The 11,423-nt window shown below is 50.8% G+C and overlaps 1 protein-coding gene across 2 annotated transcripts in view; it reads right to left on the bottom strand.

Annotated features, from left to right (window-relative positions):
• The window catches only part of KDM8 (lysine (K)-specific demethylase 8), an 18,633-nt gene that overhangs the window by 5,079 nt on the left and 2,131 nt on the right, over positions 1–11,423 (bottom strand). For both annotated transcript variants that reach the window (XM_011982330.1, XM_011982331.1), the window contains exons 2-5: positions 6,366–6,894; positions 3,197–3,363; positions 1,928–2,060; positions 957–1,001 (exon numbers count right to left, since the gene is read on the bottom strand). In XM_011982330.1, coding sequence (XP_011837720.1) covers positions 957–1,001; positions 1,928–2,060; positions 3,197–3,363; positions 6,366–6,863 — 843 coding nt within the window. In that variant the 5' untranslated portion in view covers positions 6,864–6,894. The remainder of the gene's footprint in view (positions 1–956; positions 1,002–1,927; positions 2,061–3,196; positions 3,364–6,365; positions 6,895–11,423) is intronic.

The raw sequence follows: 11,423 nt of genomic DNA, 5'->3' as shown, positions 1-11,423 counted from the left end.
GGGTCGGGGGTGGCTTCCAGGGTCCCCGGCCCACACTGAGGCCATGCCCCCAGGATGACTGGGGTCGGGGGTGGCTTCCAGGGTCCCCGGCCCACTCTGAGGCCATGCCCCCAGGATGACTGGGGTCGGGGGAAAGGCGGGTCTTGGGATCACACAGTAGGGACCCGATCAATTAGAATCCCCCTTTCCCTCACTGAGCAAGTGACATGGACAGGAGGCAGCATGCACAAGTCCTAATAGGGAGGCTTGGGGAAGAGAAACTGCCAGCCTCCTTTAATGTCGGCATGAAGGCTCCTGGCACAGAACCTACTGTCCTTGGGTGCCCCATCAAGATAGAGTCAGGCAGCCCTGGCCTCAGCAGTAGATACAGCAGCTGAGCAGCATCCCAGGGCCCCACTGCAAAGGCTGCAGAGGTGCGACCCCAGCCCACCCCTGGCTGTGGCCCTGACCCCATGCGCCTGGCCCTATTCTTGAATCCTGCCAAGTGCTGCCTCCCTGGGCACTCCGGGCAGACACCACAGCCAGGTCCCTCCTGGGCACCCCAGCTCCATCTATTTAGTGTTTTGGGGTCCTGAATCTGGGCGTCTTCCCTGATCTTCCCTCCCACACCCACACATCCACCCATGTCCTGGGTCCGGCGGTTCACACCTATCTTGAACTGCTCCACCTGCCAGCATCACCTCTCCTTGCACCACAGCAACAGCCCAGTCAGCCACCCGGTCCGACAGCTGCTCCCTTCATCTCTGAACAGCGGCTCCTGCAATCCTCGGAGCACTGGCGACCCCCAGTGTTTCCTGTCACTTTAGGAAAATGGCTCCTTGTCACCCACGTCTTGTCGACTTCCCAGCCTCACCTGCTGCCTCCCTCCTACTCACACCCACTACTCCAGCCGCACTGAGCCCAGGAGGGGAGGAGAGGGGAAGGTGAGGGACAGAGGAGTGTGGCCTCAGACTTACCTGGTCAAAGAGCTGGTGCTGAGCAAGGTAGCCGACGTCCCTCGGCTAATCCACCAGGGAAAACCAGAGGCAACACAGAAAGCCCAGTTAGTCGTGACAGATGCCCTCCTGCTGCTGCTGTCCAGCTGGCCCAGCCCCAGCCCCGCCACCCTTCCACTCCATCCTGAGTGGTCCTCTCCAACCCTTAGAGGCCCTGGGGCAGCTTCAAAGAACCTCTCCAGCACTGGGGTACCCAGTTTGTAAAGCACTGATCTCCCATCTGATTGGCAAGCATTTTCATAAAATGGCAACAAACAGTGCAGGCAAAGATGTAAGAAAATGGATACTTGTGTTAATTGCTGGTGAAAGTATAAGTGATTAACTTTTGGGAAAAATAAGCTGTCCTATCCTGTCCTGTCCTGTCCTAATTTTGACAGGGCCTGCTTCTGTTGTCCAAGCTGGAATGCAGTGACCTGATCTTGACTCACCGTAACCTCTGCCTCCCAGGCTCAAGCAATTTGCCCCACCTCAGCCTCTTGAGTAGCTGGGATTACAGGCACGCACCACTACGCCCAGCTGATTTTTATATTTTTTACAGAGACAGGGTTTCACTATGTTTCCCAGGCTAGTCTTGAACTCCTGCGCTCAAGCGATCCGCCTGCCTCAGCCTCCCAAAGTGCTGGGATTACAGGGGTGAGCCACCACGCCTGGCCGCTATTATAATTTTAAATACACATACTCTTGACTTAGCTGTCCAACTTTTGGAACCCACTGAATTATACTCCCCTGCCCATTAAAAAGGACCTGACATGAATCCCTCATGTCTGCTGGCCGAGCAGTGTGCCTTCCTCGCTGTGGTCATCCCTCTGACCACAGACTTACGGACTGGCTCCTTCAAAACCTCCCACGGCAACACACGGAGGGTTATTTGCCTAAATGTTCTATGCTCTCTCCCTTCCAAGTATTAGGGGAAAGCAGTCCCCATGATGTACCTCATTCACGATGTATTTGCTGATGAACTCGTTGACCGTCATGAGTGTCTGGGACCATTCCTCGTCTGTGTACCTCGAACCAACTTCCACCGGGACGGTTCGGCAGCCAGCGATCCCTTGGATATACTCCAAACTAGCAGAAAGACACACATTGGCGTCATCACTGCTAATATTTTTGGGGCATAGTACTAAGTGTGCTTTGCACGTGGTCCCCTTTCATCCTCGGAAAATCTCATGTGCAGAGATGAGGACTGTCATCCCCAGCTTCACTGATGAGGAAACGGGCACGGAGAGGCGGGGCCTGCTCAAGGCTGTGCAGCTCCTATACAGTGCCGCAGAGCTTTGCAGATAGGGCCAGTAAGTCTGGGTGGCTGGGCTTCTCTGGTTCCCTGCTTGCCAGCGGCCTCCTCACTTCTTTCTTTGCTCATTTTGTCACTAAGCTGAGAAGCCTTTGAACAAATAGTGGGCAGCGCGGCGGGTGCTGAAGGGAAGTCCCCTGGGCTCTGCCCTCTAGCCTGGGACTGATTCCAGGCCTCATCAGGTACAGGCCAGGGGATCTGTGGAGGTTACTGAACCTCTCTGAGTCCTTGATCCCCATTTACAGAATGGGGGTGACGACAACACCTGTCCTAGTGCCAGGTACACAGTAAAATGCTTCATTGAAGGCTTGCTGTGAGGAGAGCTCCTGCAATGGGAAGTCCTCTACATGTCTCAGCGGGTACCATTCGCTCCGCTAAACCACAGAACAGGCCGACTCCATCTACCTTCCTGGAGACATGCCTCCTTATTTCCAAACTCATGCAGAGCCTCCGCGTGACAGCCACGCTCCCGCTGCCTGATCTGATCTCTCCATCATGAATCTGACAAAGGACTAGAAACAAACACAAGAGACCACAGAATCCCTCTGAGAGAGAGGGGCTGTCTCTTGGGTTATTTCTGTGCTTAGCCTCAGGGCCCTGAGATGGGCTGAAATTGCTGGGATCCTGCAAAAACTGCATAACAGACACATCCTAGGACTGCCACTTAGGGACTCATTAAAAAACCGCTTAGGGCGAGGAAGGTAGAAGGTAAGAATCCCATCACCTGCGGCATAAATTCAGAGCACCTTCCTTTTCATTCTTTTTTAACCCCTTGGCAATCAGTCAAGGGCTGCTAGTGAAGCATCTACAAGGCTGCATTCCTCTGGGGATGGTCAGGGGAGGAATTCAGGGAGCCACGGGGAACGCTAAAATGGGAAGAGGGACCTGACCTCCCTCAGTGACCACCCACCTCCACTTCTGCATGCACGGCCAGTGGTCAGCCACGCCTTTCAGGATCACGGGCCTCCCTGGAACCAAAAACTGCTCTCTGAAATGCTGGAGGGACGGACGGTGCAGCCGGGGGACTGTTCTTTCTAAGTTCACATCTGGAATCGAACCACGGTCCGTCTTTGCTTTCTGTTTAAAATCAAAACAGAACAAATTAGCAAGCACCTCAGGAAGTCGACATTTGAGGCATTCCACCAGGAACCTGTGTCAGGGGTAGGAGAGCTCAGCTGTCAAGAGTACCAGTGACAACAATAGACAACATTTGCTATTATTAGTGCTACTATTACTATTTGCTCCTCATGAGATCAAGGTGGTTTTCTTCTTAACCATTTCATTAAAAATGTTTGTTTCATTATAAACTACTTTCACAGAAAGTCTGCAATAAAGGAAAACTTACTATCTCCAACTTCATCATCTTAAGGTCTTCTCATTCCTTCATGTTCTTTTCCCATCTTAAACACACACACACACACACACACACACACACACAATATCTCTGACCCACTGGGGGTAACAGCAACGATGAAGCAGCAGCCCTGCCTCTCCCCTCCAATCATTTATCAAAAGCAGTTTCCACGTGGCCACCCAGTCCTTGCAGTTTCTTAGGAGTGGCTGCACTATCATTTACTTAACCATCTCCCAACTGGGTGACCTGAGTAAGTGACTTGCTGCTTGAGAGCCTCAGTGTCCACAGGTGTGAACCTGCTGGAAATGGCCAGCCACAGTGGCTCATACGTGTAATCCCAGCACTTTGGGAGACCAAGGTGGGAGGACTGCTTGAGCCTGGGAGTTTGAAACCAGCCTGGGCAACACAGAGAAACCTCTATCTCTAGAAAAAATTTAAAAAGCTGGGCATGGTGGTGCACGCCTGTAGTCCCAGCCATTCAGGAAGCTGAGGTGGGAGAAATCACCTAAGCCTAGGAGGTCAAGGCTGCAGTGAGCTATGTTTTTTTTTTTTTTTTTTTTTTTTTTTTGAGACTGAGTCTTGCTCTGTTGCCCAGGCTGGAGTGCAGTGGCACGATCTCGGCTCACTACGACCTCCACCTCCTGGGTTCAAGCAATTCTCCTGCCTCAGCCTCCAGAGTAGCTGGGATTACAGGCGTGTGCCAGAACGCCTGGCAAATTTTTGTATTTTTAGTAGAGATGAGGTTTCACCATGTTGGCCAGGCTGGTCTCGAACTCCTGACCTCAGGTGATCTGCCAGCCTCGGCCTCCCAAAGTGCTGAGATTATAGGCGTGAGCCACCACGCCTGGCCTGCAGAGGGCTATGATTGTGCCACTGCACTCCAGCTTGGGTGACTGGGCAAGACCCTGTCTGCAAAAAAAAGAAACAAAATAAAAGAGTAACCCACACACCATGCCCTTGGCCACATGGTGCCCTTGGCAACACCAGGTATCATATGAAGCCTTGTTTGCTAACTTAAGAGCCAACGATGACATGCTGTTTTGCTATTTGCATCTCTCTCTCTCATTTTTTTAACCAGAGGTGAGGCTGAACATTTTCCTGCACATTTGTTTAACAGATCTATTTCCTTCTTGTGAACAGTCTGTTCAGGTTCCTGGACTTCTACCTCCTGGGGCTCAAGAATTTTTCCCTATTGATTTGTACCATTCCTTACATAATAGAGATATTCATTATCTGACATATTTGTTGAAAATGCTTCTTCTCCCTTTATTGGATTTTCTTTTATTTTGGTTACATGCATGTGTGTTTAGTGTCAATCACTTGCATTTTTCTTACGTAAAAATAATTTGTGGCTCATCCCTGCAATCCCAGCACTTTAGGAGGCTGAGGTGGGTGGATCACCTGAGGTCCAGACAAGCCTAGCCAACACGGTGAAACCCTGTCTCTATTAAAAATACAAAAAGTGTCAGGTATGGTGGTGGGCGCCTATAATCCCAGCTACTTAGGTGACTGAGACAGGAGAATCGCTTGAACCTGGGAGGCGGAGGTTGCAGTGAGCTGAGATCGTGCCACTGCACTCCAGCCTGGGCAACAGAGTGAGACTCCGTCTCAAAAATAATAACAATAATAATAATAATATGCATTGTAGGAAATTCTGAAAACATAGCATTTAGAAAAATGTCAGAAACATCCCATAATTGCACTACTGAGTGTCTAGTACAGTCTTAGTCATTTCTTTCTGTGGGTCAGTTATCGGCCACTCTACAGACAAGGAAACCGAGGCTCAAAGGAGGTTAAGTGACTTGCTTGGGGGTGTTGTAAGTGAGGCCTGTGTGTGGGCACCAGGACCTGAAGCCTTCAGAGTAAACTGTGCTCTGTTCCTGGGGGTGCTCTTTGGAACAGGCATATATAGACCCAAGAGGTGGGAGAGATGGATCCCCAAAACAGACATCAGCTAGTTGTAGTATCTCATCCAAACCCAGGAGCAGAGAGACAGGAGCAGCCGGAGGTATCACCTCGCCTGGGTGAGACTTCAGCAAGCCCACCGAGAAGCAGCTGAAAGAAACGGGCCGCCGCTGGCTGCAGCTCTCACCCAGACAATCTCTGTAAGCTATTCTCAGGAGCCACGAAGCTTCTCTGTTGCCTCTCTGCTGAAAGGGCACTGCCTTTGCAAAAAAAAAGAAAAAGGGAAAAAAAAAAGGAAAAAGCTTTCTTTTTTTTTTTTTGAGAAAATGAATGGAGCTGTTCCATTTCAAAAATCAATGAGGGCTGAGCACAGTGGCTCACACCTGTAATCTCAGTGCTTCGGGGGGCCACGACAGGGGGATCGCTTTAGGCCAGGAGTTCCAGATTAACCTGAGAAACATAATGAGACCCTATCTCTGCAAAAAATGAAAAATAAAGAAAAAACTAAAACAATTAGCTGGGTGTGCTGCCATGCCGCCATAGTTCCAGCTACTAACAAGGCTGAGGCAGAAGGATTGCTTGAGCCCAAGAAGTGGAGGCTGCAGTGAGCCGAGATCACACTACTGCACTCAAGCCTGCGAGACAGAACCGGAGCCTACTTCGGAAAACAAACAGAACTTCAGAATCAGTGGAGATGCTATTTTCCATCAGAGGGGTTGCAGGCCACGAGTCCTCACCCCGGGGGAGAGATGACTCGGAATTTCTAGAAGAACAGCATTGCTGGATGGCTAGTGTGCTTGCGGCAATCGCCCCCACATACCTTTATGCAGGGCTGCTCCGGGGTGGAGCCGTGGGCAGGCCTCTTTCCAGGGAGGTGTGTCTGCAGGATGGCGGCGACTTTAAGGAGGATGTCCCCCAGGATGGCCGTCCCCATCAGCAGGCCCATGTCACAGACCCGCAGGGCCGTGGCCACAGTGGTGGCATCCTCAGGTGCCTGGCACAGACACAGGGCTTTCAGGAGGCAGCCGATGGCGTAGACCCGGCGCCAGTCTTTGTCTACGTCCCGCCACGTGCCCGTGTTGAGCTTCTCCCAGGAGTAGTCCAGGATCACCTCGCTGGTCTGCAGACACTCGTCCCTCCTGCCCTCGTAGAAGAGCTCAGTGGCTCGCTGCAACAACGTCACCATGCTCCTCTCCACTTTCTCCCCGAGGTCCAACTTCAGGTCTTCTTTAGTGTGCGGCAGGAGTGCCCTGAGGGCCTCCCAAAGAGTGCCTTCTCTGGCCAGGGGCTCTGCGGGGCAGTGGGGGTCTCCAGCCATCAGGTCACTGCCGGCTCAGTCAGACACGTGCCTGGGGAGGTGGAGAGAAGCAAGAGTCAGACACCAGGACAGACCTGATCCCCTGTGGGTTCCCGCAGTTTCCCGCATCTCATCTGCGAGGATTTTTCAACAGTGGTTTTCTCTGCTGGGCAGAAGCTCTGGAGGGGAGGGCCCCCATCTGTCTGGGGTCACCGCTGTATCTTCAGGGCCTGTCGCAACACCTGGTACTCAGTGAGCACTGGATAAATGTTCAGAAAGGAACGTGTATTGTCCTTGTCTGCAAGGCCTCCCATACCCCTCTGCTGCCTGGCAAACTCCTACTCAACCTTTAAGGCCCATCTTAAATACCCCTATGTGAGGCCTACCAAGATTCTCCAGCAGTGTGCTGTGTTCCTGCAGCCCTTGAGCTTCTCTTACAGCACTTGTCAGGATGTATGAAAACACAGGCTTACATGTGTTTCTATCCAACACTGCACTGCCAGCCCCACCAGGGCAAGAATGTAGCTCATTCCTCTACGTTTCCCCAGAGCCTAAAAGCAGAGCCTGAGTGGCAGGCACTCGGGAGTGCCAGACTTTGAAAAGTATTCGAGGACGCTGGTATGGTGGCTCATGCCTGTAATCCCAGCACTTTGGGAGGCCAAGGCGATTGGATCGCTTGAGCTCAGGAGTTCAAGACCAGCCTGGCCAACATGACAAGACCCCGTCTCTACAAAAAATACAAAAATTAGCTGGGCATGGCGGTATATGCCTGTGGTCCCAGGTACTCGGGAGGCTGAAGGTGGCAGGATCACTTAAGCCTGGAGGCAAAGGTTGCAGTAAGCCGAGATCATGACACCAGCCTGGGTGATAGAGCAAGATCCTGTCTCAAATTTAAAAAAAACAAAAATGAAGTGACTTGCCCCGAGGCCGACGGTCAATCATTTGTGCAGAAGCAGGGCTTAAATTCCGGCCGATCTCAGCACCCTCTCCTGTGTGCCATGTCAACGCTGCATGCTTGACATATATTAACATGTCCCTTGCAGTCCTACGATGGGAGTTCTACAGATGAATAAACTGAGATTTCAGAGGTTTAGCAATTTGTCCAAAACTACAGAGTAAGTGGCAGTGTCTGCCCAGAACACTCATCGCCCCCAAGGGTGAGCTCTTTGGACTTTGTATCCACAGGGCTGAGCTCACAATGAGTTCATTTCCGTCCTTGGTTCACAATGAACATTCTTCCTAGCAAGCTCAGGGTGTGGTAGGCCTCAGAGAGCCCCAGCCTGCCAGGGTGGGTTCTATCTCTAACCTCCTAAAATGCTTGTGCTGGCCTCATTCACAGCCTTCTTGGAGAGTTTCACAGTCCAATTTCCAACCTGGACTTATCCACTAGGCCAGCACAAGACACCACATGGGCCCATCCCTGGCCTCATCCCCTGTGTGTCTTCTATGAATCTTATAGAGCAACATGGAGAAGTCTCATCTTCAGCATCCAAAAGACCTCAGGGGCCTCATATCCTGGCTTCTCATAAAGGCCGGTGGAAAGGCCTCCCAGGAGACCATTTATTGCCTTACTATAAAACTGGCTTCCACTGGGGCTCTACGCACCAGCTTTGTAAACTTCTCTCTTGACGACCTTAGAAAACGGCCTCCCAGAGGGTTTCAAATGGGCTATAAACCTGTTCCCTGCAATGCAGACTACGGGCTTTATAAACTGGTGTTTCAGAGTGACCTTATAAAATGGCCCCTCACAGGGCGCCTATCAGCCTTACAAAGCCAGCTTCTCAAGGTGGCCTCACGTGTGTGGCTTTGTAGCCAGGTTTGCCCAGCGGCCCCGTGTGCTGCTTTGTCACCTGGCCTCCCAGGGTGGCCTCACATTTGGTCTTCATAAACTGCTTCCTAAGGCAGCCTATCTGCTACTTTGCAACTTGGCCTTGGAGACCTCATGTTGAAGGCCAATGGACACGGCCTTGTCCTGGGAAAGATGGCTTCCTAATACTGCGAGTTGGCTGTACAATCTCCTCTTGGCCGCATGAAATAGCCTTATTGTTATTCTTTAATGCAGAGTTCTTCAATGAATGGCCTTATCAAAAGGCCTTCAGAGATACTTATGTTGACAAAATATAATGGTCTTTCAGAGACAGAGGTTCAGGATGGCTGTATGAGTTTGTTTTCAAAATGACTTTTCAGATTGCTGGCCTCCCCAAAGGCCTCAAGATTGATATTATACACTACCCTCCAGCGGGGCACCTATAATCCCAGCTACTTGGGAGTCTGAAACAGGAGGACTGCTTGAGCCCAAGAATTCGAGACCCTGTCTCTAAAAAAAAATTTAAAAATTAGTTAGCTGGCTGTGGTGGCACACACCTGTAGCCCCAGCTACTCCGGAGACTGAAGCAGGAAGATTGCTTGAGCTCAGGAGTGTAAGGCTACAAGTGAACCGTGTTTGTGCCTCTGCACTCCCATCTGGGCGACTGAGTGAGACCCTGTTTCAAAAAATAAAACAAAACTATAGCTTTGTACAAGGCCTTATGTTGGCAGCATGGTGAAGTGACATTCTGGCTGTATGAGTCTGCTGCCTGGTTGCATAGACTTCCCCAAACCTCTCATAATTTGGCCTTTTATGTAGTTGCCATATCAAACAGCCACCTCCTGGCACAGGAAACAGTCTTCCAAAATGGTTTTTTGAGACGGAGTCTTGCTCTGTCACCCGGTCTGGAGTGCAGTGATGCGATCTCAGCTCACTGCAATCACCGCCTCCCAGGTTCAAGTGATTCTCCTGCCTCAGCCTCTGAGTAGCTGGGACCACAGGCACGACTGCCACCATGCCTGGCTAATTTTTGTATTTTTAGTAGAGACGGGGTTTTGCCATGTTGGCCGGGCTGGTCTCGAACTCCTGACCACAAGTGACCCGCCCACCTCAGCCTCCCAAAGTGCTGGGATTACAAGTGTAAGCCACCATGCCCGGCCCTTGTAACTTGTTTTAAAAACTGGCCTTTCTATAGATGGGGGCTTGTCTGAGGACCCAGTGAAGTCAGATTTTGTCTTAGTTTTACAAATCGATCTGGTTTCTTCATAGTGACAGGAAAGTGTTGTTTGTTGTGTCCATCTACCCCTGCAGGGAGCAGACACACTGGCTCCTGTTAGCCGTGCAAAAAGGCCTTACAGAAGGAGTCTTGGTCTGGCTGGGGAAACACTCTCTTGTTAGCTGTGTAAAACAATCTTCCAGGGTCGCTGGCCTCATGGGCTGTGAGAAGCAGCCCTCACACCACCAACCACTTGAGATGGGCCTCCTGGGAAGGTCAGGTGCAGGCCTCAGGTCACTGCCTTTCTGAATGGCCTCAGGTCCAGGCTCATCCGTTTTCCGACATTCCCTACATACTGGTCTGATAAAAAGGCTTCTTGTTGTATCAAGCAATTTTCTGGAGGAAAGGACCAGCCAGAGTAGCCTTATGGCCTGGCTTTATTGATTGGCTTCCCAGAACTCCTTACTGAATTGCTGTTTACAAAGTCTTATATTAAGGCCAGGTGCAGTGACTCACGCCTGTCATCCTAGCACTTTGGGAGGCTGAGGGGGGTGGATCACCTGAGGTCAGGAGCTCCAGACCAGCCTGGCCAACATGGTGAAACCCCATCTCTACTAAAAATACAAAAATTAGCCAGCATGGTGGTGCACGCCTGTAATCCCAGCTACTCGGGAGGCTGAGGTAGAAGAATTACTTCAACCTGGGAGGCAGAGGTTGGGGTGAGCCGAGATCTAGCCACTGCACTCCAGCCTGGGTGACAGAGCAAGACTCCGTCCCTCCCAAAAAAAAAAACAAAAAAAAAACGCACACACACACAAAAGGCTAAACAAACAGGCTTCTAAAGAAGGGAGAGTCGAGAATAAGATGTGTGACTTGCCAGTTATCTGCAAGAAGAAAAAAGATGTGTGAAGCAGTCTTTGAGAGTGGTGCCACACACTGGCCTTCAAGAGCTCCACATAAAAGGGTTTATTGGGAGGTGTACAGATAGCCTTCTAGTGGCCAGGTGTACGTGGGTCATCCAAACCAAGATGCTATTAACATTTATGTCTGCATCAGTAAAAAACTGGTGTTATTCCAGGCAAACTGACATCTACCGTAACCCAAATGTGAGCCATATGAAAAAGCCTGAGTGGCCTCGTATCTTCACTTTACAAGTCAGTCTCCCAGAGCTCAATGGGTATTGGCCTTCAAAGACCTCTTGTTGATTGGAGAAGGCTTTTTTTTTTTTGTTTTTTTTTTTTTAAAGACAGAGTCTCACTCTGTCACCTAGGCTGGAGTGCAATGGTGCCATCCCGGCTCACTGCAACCTCTGCCTCCCGAGTTCAAGTGATTCTCCTGCCTCAGCCTCCTGAGTAGCTGGGATTACAGGCGTCCGCCACCACACCCAGTTAATTTTTCTATTTTTAGTAGCGATGGGATTTCACCATGTTGCCCAGGCTGGTCTTGAACTCCTGACCTCAGGTGATCTGCCTGGCTCAGCCTCCCAAAGTTCAGATTACAGGCGTGAGCCAGCATGCCCGGCCCAGGGAGGGTTTTTTTTTTTTTTTTTTTTTTTTGG

Source organism: Mandrillus leucophaeus, unplaced genomic scaffold, assembly GCF_000951045.1.
Source record: "Mandrillus leucophaeus isolate KB7577 unplaced genomic scaffold, Mleu.le_1.0 Scaffold24, whole genome shotgun sequence".
NCBI classification, from domain to species: domain Eukaryota; kingdom Metazoa; phylum Chordata; class Mammalia; order Primates; family Cercopithecidae; genus Mandrillus; species Mandrillus leucophaeus.
This window is presented reverse-complemented; position numbering and strand designations above follow the sequence as displayed.